Genomic DNA, 16,682 nt, shown 5'->3' with positions numbered 1-16,682 from the left:
TGACACTACATGGTGTTGAGGTTATTCAGTGTCCCCTGGAAAACACCGCACCGACAGAAAGGTTCCGTTCAGCGGCAACATAAAGGAAACTTCCTGTTTGACACACAACCTTCAAAATAAAAGCAGCAAAAACAAATACTATAAATGTCATACTTTCTATTTCAAAACAAAAACAATCCGACAATAGCAACACAGGCCCAGTACTTAATATAGTAAATGCAATCTAAAAAAGTCTAATAAAATAAGAAAAGGGTCTACTAAAATGAGCTAATGCTTTCTAATAACTAAAATCAAAAGTTGTCACTCAATACGTGTGATAATATATTGTTTTATAAGTTATTTTATAGGGCTGTATTACACTTTCAGTATTTGTGGAGCAACATTGTAAAGAGAACTGTACGGTGTGTGTACTACATCTCTCATTCTCAAAAACAGTATGACTGAATTTGAGGGAATCTCATGTTTTTTTTTACTTTTATTTAAATTCAGCAATAGAAAACATTTTACAGTCTTCATTTGCATTTTTGTTGTTGTTCAACTGTTTATTTTGTACACACAAAAACAGTTTTAAGTACTTTGGATTAGTACAGTGATTTTAAAAGTGGGGTGCGCCAGGGGGGCCTCAGCAAATTGCCTCCAATTTGCTATATATATACGTATATATATATATATATATATGTATATAATAAGAAAATGATATAGATATATATAATATTTGCTATTTATTGATATATATATATATATATAGCAAATATTATATATATAATATTTGCTATATATTGCTATATATTGCTATATATGGCTATATATATATATGAAAAGTTTGGGAACCCCTGGATTAGTATACTACACTTCTACACTTTTATTCTGAAAAGACATGACCGGAAGTGTCAATGTTGTCGCTTCCACGCTGCTGGCGGGCGGAACAACCGGAGTGTGTTGTTGAGGTGTTGAGGTGAGCGAGGTGAAGCCATGCTGGTCCTGGTCCTGACTCAGAGGTGAACAGTAGCCAGTAGTAGTTGTGTGTGTGTGTGTTTTTGTGTGTGAACGTATGTGCTCGTGCTGCTGTGTGCGTGCCTGAGTCTCAGTGATCTGACGTCATGATGCTGCTGGAGAGGAGCAGGGTGAAGCTGGTGGCGGAGATCTTCTTCAGCAGGAGACTCTCATCATCCCAGGAGGAGGAGGAGGAGGAGCAGAGGATCCACTGCCGCTGCTCCAGAGCCTTCGTGCAGTAAGCCTCTCATATCACTTACTGACAGACAGTTATGCTGTGATGATCAACACGTGTTTCTGTAGAATGAAGTGTGGAGGTCTTCATCAGCTGCTTCCTGTTTGTCTTCTGACTCTGTCCAGGGATCGAGAGCTGTATCGCTCTGATAATAGATGGCTCCCATTTGATCTGGCAGACTCTGCAGTCCAAGGTGTGTGGTACATGTTGGGTTGGCTGGCATCAGTCACAATACACACACACACACACACACACACACACACACACACACATTGCCTAAAAGATAGTCCATTTGAAACAAAGTTTTCCCTCAACTCACAGAAGCAGGTGATGAAGAGGAGGACGAAGAAGAGGAGGAGGAGGAGGAGGTGTTGGATGAAGAGGCTCAGATGATGGCCAGCATGGGTCTGCCTCTGGCCTTTTTCAGCTCCTCTGACCAGAGGAGAGCAGTAAGTCACACCTGATGCTGGACCTTCCTCTCAGCACCATGTCTTTGTGGTGTTCCTTCTATGAAATAGAGGTTAACTCAAATGTCTGGAGCACTTCCTGCTGCTGAATGAACCTGTGTTTTGGTCATGTGACAGGCGAAGAGGTCAAACAGGAAGCCTGCCACACACAGGGCAGAATCAGCTGAAGAGGAGGAAGACGATCTACAGACAACGGACAACAAAGGTAAGACCACTAACTTATTGTAATTCTGCTTATTTACATATACAGTATGTGGAGGTTACTGATGCCAAGCAGGAGGTGAATGAATTGTAAACCAAGTAGCTTCCTCATAATTAGCCCATGTGAACTCTGTGTGTAGTCACGCTCTCAGATGAATGAAGCACCCCTCTTTAAGGTGGAGGTATAAATGCAGCGGCCACTTCGAGACAAACTTTCCTCTCTCCGGCAAGGAGATAAATATCAGAATTTTAAAAAAAATACATTAATGATCTCCCGGGGGGAAATTGAGTTACGTTTTGCTTCCAATCTAGAATATAAATATATATATATATATAAACAGAGAGAAATCATAAGAAATATAAATAAGAAATATATATAACAACACTGCAAATAATAATGATGAAAAATAGGATCTATGCAAATATTATAAATGCATGCATTTATAAAAATGCAAGAATAGTGTAAAATAAGAATAGGTAGCTAGTAGTGCTAGTAGCATTACATCAACAGAATTTAATGTAGTTGTAGGTTATTTACTAACACCCAGGGCAAAAGACCAGGACACAACCTCTTCTACATCCATGGTCTGTGGTCTGTTGGACATCCATGTAGTTTTACTTTTATAGGGATATTCAGACACACAGGAGGAGAAAAATTAAGTGTTTTTTGAACATTAAAGCGTGTAAACATGTTCTAGTAGAAACCCAAAATACATGTATAAAGCTGAAAATGAGCATGATATATCCCCTTTAATTTCAGTGGAGTGATACATGTCCGCATTGACCATCTATACTGTTAAAATCTTCGTTGAGTATTAATTGATTGAGTGTAAACCTCAGTACATACTGATTCCCAGTCCTAGTTTAAGGATACATCTGTATTTTCCCTCCACGCATTCCATTTGGAAATGGTTTATTCTGTTTTCTATTTGTTTTCATTTATGATTTTAATTGAAATTTATTTATTTTTATCTTAATTTTTATTTTATTTTATGTTTATTTTTATTATGTGCTTAGTGTTGTGGTGTTATTTGACTCTGCTTTGTGCTTTTTGACCTAGTTGATGAGAAGGAAGGTTGTGATCCACCAGAGGAAGGAACAGGAGGGACCCAAGCTGCTGGCTGGGAATCCTACTGGGGTAAAATGGACATGAACATTACCCAAATAAATTACATGTTTTCCCTTATTGGACTATATCAAATGTGTACATGTGTTTCAGACATTGTATGTACTGTAGATGTAACAATATAAATGATGATAAAACTAATAGAAGGCCCAGTGAGAATGACATCCTCTAATAAGACAGCAAACTAATATAGTGTCTTGTTTTGCATCATGCACACATACATCCAAAGACGTCCACACGTAAACGATCGGACAGTTTCACATGCCTGTCTCACTAAGATACAAGAATGTAACTTGTGTCACATGATACCAGGTGGACAAACTGTTTCCTCTGTGTCTCCTGAAGCTCAACAGGGTGAAGCTCTGCTGTGGAGCAGCTGGCTGGAGAAACATCCAGAGACTGATCCAGGAACAGTGACTGCTCCTTGGGATGACCCAGACTCAAAGGCTGAATGGGACAAACATGCTGCTGAGACTTACTACTACTACTGGGAGCAGTACTCCTACTGGTCAGCACAGGGCTGGACCACTGACCAGTCTGCCTGTAATGGGGATGCTGGTGGAGGAGCAGCAGCAGCAGGGGGGATGGACAGAGGCCTGGAGACACACCCAGAGGAACAGAGGGATGGACAGACTGGGGCTGAGAGCCAACAGAGAGAAGAAGAAGAAGAAGAAGTGTCTCTTCATGATGACGTGGAGGTTTTGAATGATCTGTTTGGACAGAGCTGTACAGTAGAAGCAGGTGGGACGTCTGACAGACAGCGTGTGAGTGTGGCTGATATCAGAGAGCAGTCAGAGACGGAGCTCTGTGGCTCCGATGAGCCTTCTGATGGTGGGAATGATCGCAAGAGACCTGCTGCCTCCTCACAGCAGAACACCGCTGGACATACAGGTAATAATAACTGAATGCATATGTGTGTACAGTGCCAAGAATTACTAAGTGATTTCTTTTTTTGCATAAATTAGTCATAAAATGTGGTCTGAGATTCTTCAAGGTCACAATAATGAACAAGCTACATCTGCTTGAAATAGTAACATTAAAACAGTTACATGTTTTGGTGTATTTATTGAATAATTTGCTTAAACATTCAAAGTCAGGTTGGAAGAAGAAAGTGAACCCTTAGTTTTAGTTACTAGTTAAACCTTATTTTACAACCAGATGTTTCCTGCATGTGTTGATCACATCTCTTTCAGCCATGAGGAATGTTAGACCATTTCCCAAATACAAAACTGTTTGTTGTATTTCAGGAATGTCTTTAATGAATGGCTCTCTTCAGTTCAGGTCACCGAATCCCAATTGATTTGAGGCCGGGCTTGACCTTAACCGTTCTGAAACATCACTTTTCTTATGTATGTCTAAGCCATTTTGTAGTTCATTTTTTTCATTGTGTTTAAGGGCATTTTTGTGTCACATCTCCCAACTTCTTAAGCATCAGAGGACCGACAGCTACCCTGAAACTTAAACTTGTAAAAATGATTTTCATATGTATGAGTGCATTGCTTTCTCAATGAGTAATGGTTGTTCAGACTTTAAAATATCAGTAAGTTAGAATCTATGGCCCCGACACCATGGCTCTGAATCATCAGCAGCCTAACCGTGTTGCTAAATCCACGACGCTGTCCGTGGTGCTGAAGGAGCAGACTGAGTCTCGCCCTTCTGTCAGTTTTGTCTTGGATCTATAATATTCTCTAAACTATACAGCTGTAAAAAAAATACAGACCCAAAACAGTTGTTCACGGGGCGATTTGCTCGTCCATCCCCCCTGTTGAAAATGAACAAAATCACCTATTGAATTCAAGCTTGATGTTATGGTCGGCTATTAGTTTGCTTTATTACATCCAAACAAAGTGCAACAAAATATAGTCTTTTCTTTCAGATTTTCTCATAACATGGTTTCATTAATGAAATAGTATATCCACGTTGCCAATTTGACATGTACAATGTCATCAATTTATTTTAAGGGAGAACCTCCATGGTGCCCTCTCATGAGCACCATTGTCGCCTATATTTTCTTATTGCTCAGACATAAAAAGCATCCTCAGTGACTTTGAGATATTTAGACAAGTCCTTAACTGTAATCAAAGGGTTCTCTTTAACCTTTTTTGAAACTTTTTTCATCTGAAGTACTCTGAAAAAGTACTCTGGAATGATGCTAATTCATTTAATGTGTATTTGGTGGGGAGTTAAATATTGTGTATATTTTGACTCAGATTCCCAGCAGGCCGCTGGCAGGCCTGACAGACCGCATGGTTCAAGGAATAAGATGTCAGGTAGAGAAGATGATGACGATGATGACAAACTCCCAGGAGGACGTGCTAAAGTCAAACGCAGGCGAGTTTCTATTATATGTGTCTTGAATGTCAAGAACTTCTGAGCAACTTTTAATGAGGAACGGGTTTGTTCATCAATTCTTTCTTGTAGACAAACTAGCTTGTGTTTTTGTAGTATGAGTGCTTTGTACCACCTCACAAATACTGTAGGTGTCGTGTTTTGTGAGAATTGGAGTCTTGTTTGAGTCTCATCAGAGTCTGATGGTCTTCTTTATGTGCTTGTGGTAGAAAATCCAGACCATCGTCTCTTCAAGGACCTTAACATACTCCCCTGTTTGGTCAGATACAGGTTTCTGAAAATTTGTTGCAAAAAAAACAGTATCCCCAAACGCAATAACCACTCTTAAATCTAATATACTATAAACTGCTTGTTGGTTCCACGCACAGCCGAGCACTTCAGCTCCTCCTTATTTTTATTTGTTACAGTTTTATGGACTTTTACCTTACTTTGTATTTCATAGTGTGAGGCAATAAAGATCTGAACTGAACTGAAGGTCAGTGGGTTCTGGCTAGTGGTGTGGTGGGTCACTCCCTCTCACTGTCTGATAGAGCCAGTCACACCAAGTGGGTTTACAATAGTGGTTAGTGTCCAGATTCAGATGACAAACATTTCTTTGTTGAGGAAACTGTTCAAATAATGTCAGTTAAAAAAAAAAATCTTTGCACACTGATATTCATGAGAATATATGCACCAAATTTCACAAAAATTAAAGGTGCTCTATACGTTATCCAGAGCATTAATATATCATCATCAACTATTGTCTATGTAAAGATATAGAGGAGTAATGTCTACCTGAGCAGAGAACAAAGTCTCTCTCCCTCTGAGTGTGTTGTAATCAGAACTTCTCTGTGCTCCATTGACATAGCCGGTCGGTCACGCATGCTTGTGGTGCATGTCAGTGTATGTGAGCGTGCCCCAATGGCTAGCTCACGGCCGCCACTCTGCACAGCTCTCATACGGCGGTTACGTCCCGACCGACGGCGTTGTCATGGAAGTGTAGCGCCCACCCTCTGTGGTTAGCTCTGCCAGAACTGTTGATGTTGTTTGCACTGCTAGCGCCGTTAGCACCGTTAGCTGTTAGCCGCCGGCTCAGTCGTCACCATGGTGAGAGCTGTGCGGAGGCAATCCCTCAATCATAGATATGCTCTGAATTTGTAATTTAGCACCTTTAAGGTTGTGATGATCACGGCTTTAAAGGGACATCAAATGTTGAACTTAAGTAGTTATATCACCCTCGTGTTTCTAGTTGATTCCAAACTTCCACGAGATCCTCAGCTTGACACTTTTCTGATGTAGAAATTAAGTTCTCAAATGAAGAAAATGTTTGCAATAAGATATACAACAAAATAAACCTCCATAAGCAAATGTTGATCCTGCTAAAAAATAAAGAGTTGTAGATATGAAAATTAAAAATCGTATGTATGTAAATCTTGAATTCTTTGTTTGCAGTCATGAGCTGGACGTGGAGGAGAGCCCACAGATGACACCTGAGGAAGCTTGGAGTAAACTGGGACTCAAAAACAACCCAGAGCCTCTGTAAGTCTGGTTTCTTGTGGTTCTGCTTGCCTCCCGGTCGATCTAAAGCTCTGTTGTGCTTTATCTTTATCTTTTATTCGGATCTCCATTAGCTGTGGCTGAAGCCCAGCTATTCTTCCTGGAGTCCGCTCAAAGCACTGTGAACTCTCAGGCTACATTTCAGTACATAATCCCATTACAATCTTTACCATACTATTCTGTTTGTGTCTCAGGTTCGACAGCGTGTTGAGCTTTACAGGCGGTGCCGGTGAGAAGCGTCCGAGGCAGCGGTGGGCTAAGAGAGCGGTCCGCAGCGTCAACAAACACACCAGGTTCTCAGAGACGGGCGGAGGCATCACACAGATCAGCTCCTCCCTCTGCAAGGTAATACTGCCTGTGCACTGTTGAAGGGTTTTTACACTGTCTCTAACTACTGACTGGGCTCAGAGCAAGGGAGTTCTCCTTTGGAACGAGGTTCTGATCTGATTTCTTGGAATGGACTTATGGTTGCTAAAGTAATCTGTGCTGACTCACGTTGGACGTTACCAACCGGACAGCTGCAGGTTCCCGTACATCCATCTACCCAAGGTGTTGGAGGCAACATTTCTCCATAGTTGTTCCACAACCAGCTGATTTCCAGTGAATAGAATCTGGTCAGTTTGATCCACTTCATTTAGCCGCCATTCAGAGCCGAATTTACTCAGGCCTTTGTGTCTGTTTTCAGGCTCATTCTGCCCCCACATGTATTGATCAAACAGGAACACCATACCAGAGTCACTGGCAGCGTTTCAGTTCCGTTTTCGGATCGTCTGCCTGTCCGTCCGTACCCTTTGGATATGGTCTATGACGGTCAGAAATGGAAAGAGTGGTGGTCTTGAGGTTGACGGTTTGATCACCGGTTCGTACTGTCTGCATGTTGAAGTGTCCTCGAGCGAGACACTTAACTCCGAGTCTCTCCCCGGGGCGGTTTACAGAATCTCACTGCTCCTAAGGATGGGTTAAATGCAGAGGTCAAATTTCATATATGTACCTGTATGTGACGAATGTAATAAAGTTAGTTTAATTAAATAAATGTTTCACAGGTGAAAAACTTCCTTGAAAAGACCCAGAGAGAGACCCAGCTGACCGGATGTGACCAGGGTGAGATGGGAGGAAGAAGGACACAGGAACCTGAGGACAAGCCTCCATTTCTGGGAGAAGTAACCGGAGGGGAAGAGAAAATGAACAGTGCTGAGGAAGGAAATAAAGAGGCTGCGGAAGAAGATGAATCTGGTTGTCTGTACAGTTTAGATGTAGGGAGGATTCTGAACGTTGCTACTGGGACTGTGGACAGTGAGAGGGAGGAGGAGGAAGAGGAGGAGGAGGAGGAGCAGCCTGGCAGACAGTTAAAATGTCTAGAAATTCCTGACTTTCTTATACCTGACGCACCTGAAGGCAACAGTGGTAAGCATAGCATCCGTCAAATGATTCTGATGGCATACGTTTGTATTTTTTAAATTGGTGCAGTCTAGTAATGAATAATGTGTGTGTTTGTGTGTGTGTGTGTGTGTGTGTGTGTAGAGTTGAGTGTGAAACCTGGAAAGAAGTCAAAGAAGAAGAAGAAGGGTAAGCGAGCGAGGAGGCAGCAGGTCCCAGCAGAGATGGCAGGCGAACCAGAGCTGGCTAAATACTGGGCCCAACGCTACAGACTCTTCTCTCGCTTCGATGAGGGCATCAGGCTGGACCGAGGTCAGTCTGCACTCTACTGATTAGTCCATGGGTCAGCAACCTTTACTATCAAAAGAGACATTTTGGGCAAAGAAAAAAAAAAAATCTGTCTGGAGCTGCAAAACATTTGAGCATTGTGATGAAGGTAACACAGTTTATAGTCTAAGTATATAGTATATAAGTCTAATGCAGTGAGGGCCAAAGTGCAAATGTACGACGGAGTATTAGGGCCACATTGATGGAAAAAAAATTGGAGATTTTCAAAATAAAGTCATAATATTACGAGAAAAAAAGTCATAACTTTACGAGAAAAAAAGTCATAATATTACGGGAATAAAGTCAGAACTTTACGAGAAAAAAAGTCATAATATTGCGAGAATAAAGTCAGAACTTTCCGAGAAAAAAAGTAATATTATTATGAGAATAAAGTCACAACTTTACGAGAAAAAAAGTTGTAATATTACGAGAATAAAGTCATAACTTTACGAGAAAAAAAGTCGTAATATTACTAGAATAAAGTCGTTTTTTCAGCCAACTTGACAATTCAGGAAATGCTTTAACACACCAGACTTCTTCATTAACGTCGTCGTGTGTTTCAGAGGGCTGGTTCTCTGTGACGCCGGAGAGGATCGCCGAGCACATCGCCCTCAGGGTGGAGCACAGCTTCCCTGACTACCAGCTGGTCATAGACGCCTTCAGTGGTGTGGGAGGAAACGCCATCCAGTTCGCCCTCGCTGGAAAGAGAGGTAAGCCTGATGCGTGTCAGTGTGAGTGTGTTCTTGCCCCTCCGTTCACCTCTATCAGTTCATAATATCAATGGTGACACCTTTTCTCATCAGTGTCATTTTGTCTGGTACTGACTTCTTTTAGGATGTACAGTTAGTCTTCAGGGCTCAGGCTTTATTTCATGAATGAAGTACTGAATGGTTAACATAACATAACAGACCAGAACAAGCAAATGGTAAATTGACTTGCATTTATATAAAATAAGTAAAGATTAAAGGGACAGTGTACCTCCTATGAACATTTTCTTCAAAGCCCTGCGCTCTTCCTGGGGGCTTGGTATGAGCATGCAAACATTATGATGACTAATAATACTAAATAAAGGGGAGCATGTGTGACGAAAATAGAACAGGGCCCCTTGAGGAGTGTGAACAAAATAGTCCAGACTAACATTCGAGCCTCTGAAGAGCCCCCAGGTTTAATGTTTCTGTTTTAACCCTGTGATTGACTGTCCAGTGAGTCCTAAATGTTACAGTCCCTGTACGGGTATCCCAGCAAGGTTAAAGACTGAGTCCTCGCTGTGTTCCTTTTTCTCAGTCTTGGCCATCGATATCGATCCCGTGAAGTTGGACTTGGCGCGGCACAACGCTACGGTGTACGGCGTCGCCGACCGAATGGACTTTGTGCAGGGGGACTTCCTCCAGCTGGCACCCCGTCTCCGTGGCGATGTGGTCTTCCTGTCGCCACCGTGGGGAGGGCCAGACTACCTGACTGCTGACGTGTTTGACATCAAGACCATGATGCAGCCTGATGGATATCCTTTGATGTAGAGGCATGGGGGGAGGGTTGGAAGGGGGGTTAGAGCCTTACTGACGCTGGTCTATCTGCTGTGGGAGGAGCGGCACAATGAGGGAGAATTCATGGAATAGGCTATCATCATATCGGTCTACCCTCGCATGTTTAATGTTTGTGTTTTAAAATATGTGTCTGGTCCTAACTGGACTGGAAATCTTGTTGGTTCCATTTTGCAGATCAAAGAATATATCAGTGAATCCCGCAAAGTAGTAGTAGTAGTAGTAGTAGTAATGGTAGTAGTAGTAGTAGTAGTAATGGTGGTGGTAGTAGTAGTAGTAGTAGTAGTAATGATGGTGGTAGTAGTAGTAGTAATGGTGGTGGTAGTAGTAGTAGTAGTAGTAGTAGTAGTAGTAGTAGTAGTAGTTGTAGTAGTAATGATGGTGGTAGTAGTAGTAGTAATGGTGGTGGTAGTAGTAGTAGTAGTAGTAGTAGTAGTAGTAGTAGTATTAGTAGTAATGGTGGTGGTAGTAGTAGTAGTAGTAGTAGTAGTAGTAGTAGTAATGGTGGTGGTAGTAGTAGTAGTAGTAGTAGTAGTAGTAATGGTGGTGGTAGTAGTAGTAGTAGTAGTAGTAGTAGTAGTAGTAGTAGTATTAGTAGTAATGGTGGTGGTAGTAGTAGTAGTAGTAGTAGTAGTAGTAATGGTGGTGGTAGTAGTAGTATTATTATTAGTAGTAGTAGTAGTATTATTAGTAGTAGTAGTAGTAGTAATGGTGGTAGTAGTAGTAGTAGTAGTAGTATTATTATTATTAGTAGTAGTAGTAGTAGTATTAGTAGTAGTAGTAGTAGTATTATTATTAGTAGTAGTAGTAGTATTATTATTATTAGTAGTAGTAGTATTATTATTAGTAGTAGTAATGGTGGTGGTAGTAGTAGTAGTAGTAGTAGTAATGGTGGTAGTAGTAGTAGTAGTAGTAGTATTATTATTAGTAGTAGTAGTATTATTATTATTAGTAGTAGTAGTAGTAGTAGTATTATTATTAGTAGTAGTAATGGTGGTGGTAGTAGTAGTAGTAGTAGTAGTAATGGTGGTAGTAGTAGTAGTAGTAGTATTATTATTAGTAGTAGTAGTAGTAGTAATGGTGGTAGTAGTAGTAGTAGTATTATTATTAGTAGTAGTAGTAGTAGTAGTAATGGTGGTGGTAGTAGTAGTAGTAGTAGTAGTAATGGTGATAGTAGTAGTAGTATTATTATTATTAGTAGTAGTAGTAGTAATGGTGGTAGTAGTAGTAGTAGTAGTAGTAGTAGTAATGGTGGTAGTAGTAGTAGTAGTAGTAGTAGTAGTAATGGTGGTAGTAGTAGTAGTAATGGTGGTAGTAGTAGTAGTAATGGTAGTAGTAGTAGTAGTAATGGTGGTAGTAGTAGTAGTAGTAATGGTGGTGGTAGTAGTAGTAGTAGTAGTATTATTAGTAGTAGTAGTAATAGTAGTAGTAATGGTGGTGGTAGTAGTAGTAGTAGTAGTAGTATTATTATTAGTAGTAGTAGTAGTAGTAGTAATGGTGGTAGTAGTAGTAGTAGTAGTATTATAAGTAGTAGTAGTAGTAATGGTGGTAGTAGTAGTAGTAGTAGTAGTAGTAGTAGTAGTAGTAGTAGTAGTGTGTACACACACTTAGTGTTTCCGCCAGATCATACATTAACTTTGCTGTTGATATTCTTGGTCTCGAGAGGTTGAGCTGACCTTTCCTCTCACAACATCAACCGGACAAAACTTCCACTTGTACACATGAAATATCAACGTCTACTGGGCAGATTGATAGTGAACCCTTTTATTTTGGACACTCCGTGAGCTCTCCTGTAGCAAAATGTCAGCGCTACACCACAGACTGTATATAAGAAGTGGACCACTGTGAGGTCACCCATTGGTTTGTGACTTGTGGAGTTTTGCATTTTGGGCTGTCGCCATCTTTATTGTAGTCAGAAGAGGAGCAATGCCTGACGTGGGCCAGCGGCTATCACTAGCTTGGCTAACAAGGTTTATCTATAATTCATGTTACCGTGATATTAATTGGGAAGCTAATTTTGGCTAGCGAAAAAACATGCTAATAAAATGTACTTCTTACATTTTTAAATAAAAATAAAAAAAATGAACAGCCGACTCCTTAGAGTGTCTTGGTAAAACCTAACGCTGAACAGCGCCGTGGTAGCAACCTGTCAATCACAAGGTAGCCACGCCCAAAAGCATCCCCTGCTTTATGGTCTATTTGACTCTAAATGGGACCATAATTTACTAAATGAACATCATGCTGTATTGAAGAAGACTTGAAACTAGCAATTGAGACCATAAACTCATGTTTACAATGTTTACTGAGGTAATAAATCAAGCGAGAAGTAGGCTCATTTTCTCATAGACTTCTATACAATCAGAGGAGTCGCCCCCTGCTGGCTGCTGAAAGAATGCAGGTTTAAGACACTTCAGCATTGGCTTCACTTCTCAGGTCCGGAGGTTGCCCCTTGCTCTATACACCAGATATAACACCTGTATCTACTCTCCATTCAATCTGAAATGCAGCTTCAAATAGAAATGTTTAGACAGAGTGGATTGTGTTCATTAAATATTGTTTTTCATCCTTAACGGTTGACACATTTGAGATTTTCCGCCTGGCCAAACTGATATCAGACAACATAGTGTACTTCCTGCCTCGCAATGCTGACATGGATCAGGTCTGTATGTTCAGTCTTTATGTGTGTGGATGCATGAGTGGTTAACATCATTTAACATATGGAATACTGGGGTCCAAGCACCTGGTGGAGCTCTGAGCTGACCTGGGCATCTGTTCTGTCACATTGTAATACATTATTTGACCAAATTTGGTATGACAGTGGATTTGTATATTAAATTTGCTGACATTTAATCTATTTATGTTGGCAAAATAGCAAAAAATCTGTTCTAGCACCAACTAATGTAAGATTTTCACCAAATCTGGTATGGTTAGTCTGAAGCACATAATGAATTGGTTTGTTATACCCTTGCAACAACGTAGTCAGGGGTGTATAGCGCTCCACGTGTTTGTCCTTCCGTCCGTTTCGTTTCCGGAGCAGAACTCAAAAACGATTTAACTTAGGAACTTCAAATTTGGTATGATGGTTGACAGTGTGGTCTAGTTGCGTTAGAAGTCCAGGGTGCCCAAAATCTTTTGAAATTTTGGCCAAAAACCGTGATTTGTTCAACTTTAATTTCGTATCCGGAGTAGAACTCAAACTCTTGTCTTCTACTGACTTTATCCTGAGGAAGTTGAGCTAATAACAAGCTACATCGTGCTCAATAGACTAATTCCATTAGCTCCAAAAGGGCAAAACCTTTGCCCTACTTTAGTAGGGGGTCAAGCGGTAAGAGCCATGCTCACTTTTGCCTTGTTGAATTTGGAGAATGTACTAGTACATTGTACCGGTAATGTATCGGAGAGGCATATCAAATTCATTAGCTACTAACAAAACCTGCAGCACTTCTTGATACATTTTCACCAAATTTGGGATGGTGCATCTGGAGCAGATCGAGGATGGCTGTGCCAAATGTACTGTAAGGCTAATCTCCTGGTGAGTTATTGTGCTTCCAAAAATGACACTGAACAAACAAACGTAGTCATAGTCGTCTAAAAAAACAAACTGCAATTAATTAAAATTCTGAAATGCTTATTGACAATCAGGTTTCAGAAGTTTAGTATTCAGAAATTGGTGTGGTCTACTAGAAGCACCTTTTCAGATCATATTTGGCGGAAATGATATTAGTAATCTGAGCAAAAACAAACCGGGTTCTAACACCACAGGTGCTTGTTTACTACACCAGAACATTCAATAGTAGTCAGAACATGACTGAATGGATCTGCAACAACAACAACAACAACACAGCAATCTGTGTCTTTCCTTTCTATTCTGGTCTGGTGTAACATTATTAACCAACACCTGACTGATCATATGTCATCTCTCCACAGATCGCCTCTCTGGCCGGTCCAGGAGGGAAGGTAGAGGTGGAGCAGAACTTCCTCAACAACAAGCTGAAGACGGTGACTGCTTACTTTGGCAGCTTGATAAAGACTGACAGCTAGTGACCCTGTTAAAGGCACGGACAAATGAGGATTTCTTCCTCCGCTACATGAGAGTGGAACAAAATGTATTTTTACTCTTTCTCTATTTCTGCTAGGGTTTCATTCAATTTGACTTACTTTTCTGTATTTTTGTCGTCACACTTTTGTCAAATATGCAAATTAGAAATATTTCAGACTGAATCTGATGATCATAAGTTACATTTTCTGACCACCCTGCATGATTGAGTTAAAGGAATACTTCACTCCCAAAATGATCATTAGTATATCATCTACTCACCCCGTGGTACCTTGAATTCTTTAAAAACTTTTCTCCAGTTTTTCACCGTGGAGGCGTGAGAGAAAAACTAAGTTTTCTTCAAGAATTCGAGGTAACACGAGGTGAGTAATTGATATACAAATGGTCGTTTTGCTGGTGAATTATTCCTTTAAAACAGGTGTTTTTAGGTTTTATGAATCCTTAAGATTAAAGGGTCAGTGTGTAAGATTTGTCGGTATCTAGCAGTGAGGTTGCAGATTGCAAACACCTGAAACTTGTCGTGTAGGAGAACTAAGGTGGCCAACGCCAAAATGTGAATATCCCTATCTAGAGCCAGTGTTTGGTTTTGTCCGTTCTGGGCTACTGTAGAAACATGGCGACCGGCTCCGTGAAGAGGACCCGCTCCCTATGTAGCTACACATAGCTCAGTCTAAGGTGACGAAAACACAATTCTTATTTCCAAGTGTTTATACACTAATGAAAACATACTTTTTTTAATATATCATATTTAATTTCTGCCATATAGATCCCCCTCATTGTTATACACTGGCCCTTTAAGTTAACACTTGGAAAAAGTAGAGTTATGAGAGTTTTACAAATAACAATTTTATTGTATTTTTTTTTATTGTAAATTAGAGCTAATAAAATCTTTTTCAGAATATTGTTTGTTTTCACCTTTTTATATAACATTTCATTACACCATTTAGTTCAGCCAGTTAGACAAGTTAGACCCCCCCCCCCCAATTCTAGCAGACCCCACTCCACACAGACTTTTATCTGTACAACCACCCCTTACATCGATGTCTCTCTTGTTTCTTGTTAACGTGTATCTGTAAAAACAAAAAAACGACAGTTCAGGTGAATTGAAGATTTTTCTTTCCACACTCACTCACATGGCCACAAAACAAACACAGACAACTCAAAACATGACTCCGCTTATATTCCTGAGTTGGAATATACTGTAAAAGAAATTCCTGAATCCAGATCATGATCCGGATCGCCACCAAAATCTAATGTATTGTTCATTGTGCCACACCCCAAAATATGTATATATATATTGTCATTATGAATACGATTTCTGCTATTATTGTTTAACTAATGAACGATTGAACTAAGTGGTTTATTTATTTATCTATTACTATTTTTAATATGACTATTGTTATCATTGATATTATTATTATTATCAATGTTATTATTATTATTATTATCATTATATATATGGTTATTGTCACGGTTATTGTTACTACTATTACTATTATTATTATTATTAATATGTCATTATTCCCTTCCCTTCAGCTATTTCCAACATTAATTTATTTACTTGTTTATTTATTAATACTAACATACAACATTTGTAAACCATCTATTAACATTAAATAGATATATGGACCAGAAACTAATTATTAACCATTGACACAGTATTAACTATCTATCTAAATAATGTTTATAGATGCTTTAAAAAGTATTTATTAACTATTTAACAAGTTATTATAGTCATCAGTTACAACTTAATATTAACCATCCAAATAATCTTTAAAGACGGTTTACAAACCAAATATTAACCATTAACAAAGTGTTACAAATATCTATCTATGTAATGTTTATAGATGTTTTACAGACAATTTCATAAAGGTTTACAATAATATCTTAATCATTAACACATATAAACATTGTAAGAGGCGATACATTCTGAAATCTTGAGCTCCGTAGGGTTTAATGGAGTTAACATTTTATTTTTGATATTATCTCCTCACTTAACACATTTTGCTGGGGCAGGTATCCAAGCAATAGGTGACAAATTACATGAGATGAAGACAGTTGTTCCAGCTCGGTCCAGTAGGAATGTTTCCAATAGTGCTGTTTCTGATGTTTCTAGGGATTTTGTGCCTTTTCTGGAAAATAACAACTTCAGTTTTATAACCCACTCATATACTGACGTCTCTTCTCTTCATCCGTATGGTTAGGATTTTGAAGATATTATTGTAACTGAAGCATTTCTTGACAGATTCCTCTCCTCGTCTTATGGGTTTTCTTTTCAGCCACCAGAGGGCAACATGACATCCATGTTTCCTCTTCACCATCCTGAACCCACACACCATCTGTACTTCCTCTACCCTTCCTCTGTATCCACAGGTAGGTTTCTATGAACAACATCATGTAATGCAGCCAAGCATTGCTCAACAACTACAGTCAATCATTTCAATAGCACATATGGAGGAAATGTGTAAAACAT

General features: G+C 39.7%; 1 protein-coding gene across 1 annotated transcript; it reads left to right on the top strand.

The window, feature by feature from the left end:
- The first annotated feature begins 889 nt into the window (after positions 1-889).
- Positions 890-15,108, top strand: tgs1 (trimethylguanosine synthase 1). The gene is made up of 16 exons (XM_037788430.1): positions 890-998; positions 1,124-1,231; positions 1,354-1,421; positions 1,550-1,677; positions 1,813-1,900; positions 2,957-3,034; positions 3,368-3,913; positions 5,233-5,353; positions 6,803-6,889; positions 7,102-7,252; positions 7,951-8,311; positions 8,429-8,596; positions 9,175-9,321; positions 9,896-10,112; positions 12,733-12,811; positions 14,080-15,108. The coding sequence occupies exons 1-16, from the start codon at positions 973-975 to the stop codon at positions 14,191-14,193; spliced, it is 2,487 nt and encodes an 828-aa protein (XP_037644358.1). The 5' UTR covers positions 890-972; the 3' UTR covers positions 14,194-15,108.
- Positions 15,109-16,682: the final 1,574 nt, after the last annotated feature.

This window comes from Sebastes umbrosus, chromosome 12 (genome assembly GCF_015220745.1).
Source record: "Sebastes umbrosus isolate fSebUmb1 chromosome 12, fSebUmb1.pri, whole genome shotgun sequence".
Classification (NCBI taxonomy): domain Eukaryota; kingdom Metazoa; phylum Chordata; class Actinopteri; order Perciformes; family Sebastidae; genus Sebastes; species Sebastes umbrosus.
This window is presented reverse-complemented; position numbering and strand designations above follow the sequence as displayed.

What these genes read in the sequence shown, in the direction of transcription:
- tgs1 (XM_037788430.1), top strand. Translation starts at nt 973, where the DNA reads ATGCTGGTCCTGGTCCTGACTCAGAG. An exon ending in CGCACCTGAAGGCAACAGTG is followed by an intron (nt 8,312 to 8,428) that starts GTAAGCATAGCA and finishes GTGTGTGTGTAG; the next exon opens with AGTTGAGTGTGAAACCTGGA. An exon ending in ACCATGATGCAGCCTGATGG is followed by an intron (nt 10,113 to 12,732) that starts ATATCCTTTGAT and finishes AACGGTTGACAC; the next exon opens with ATTTGAGATTTTCCGCCTGG.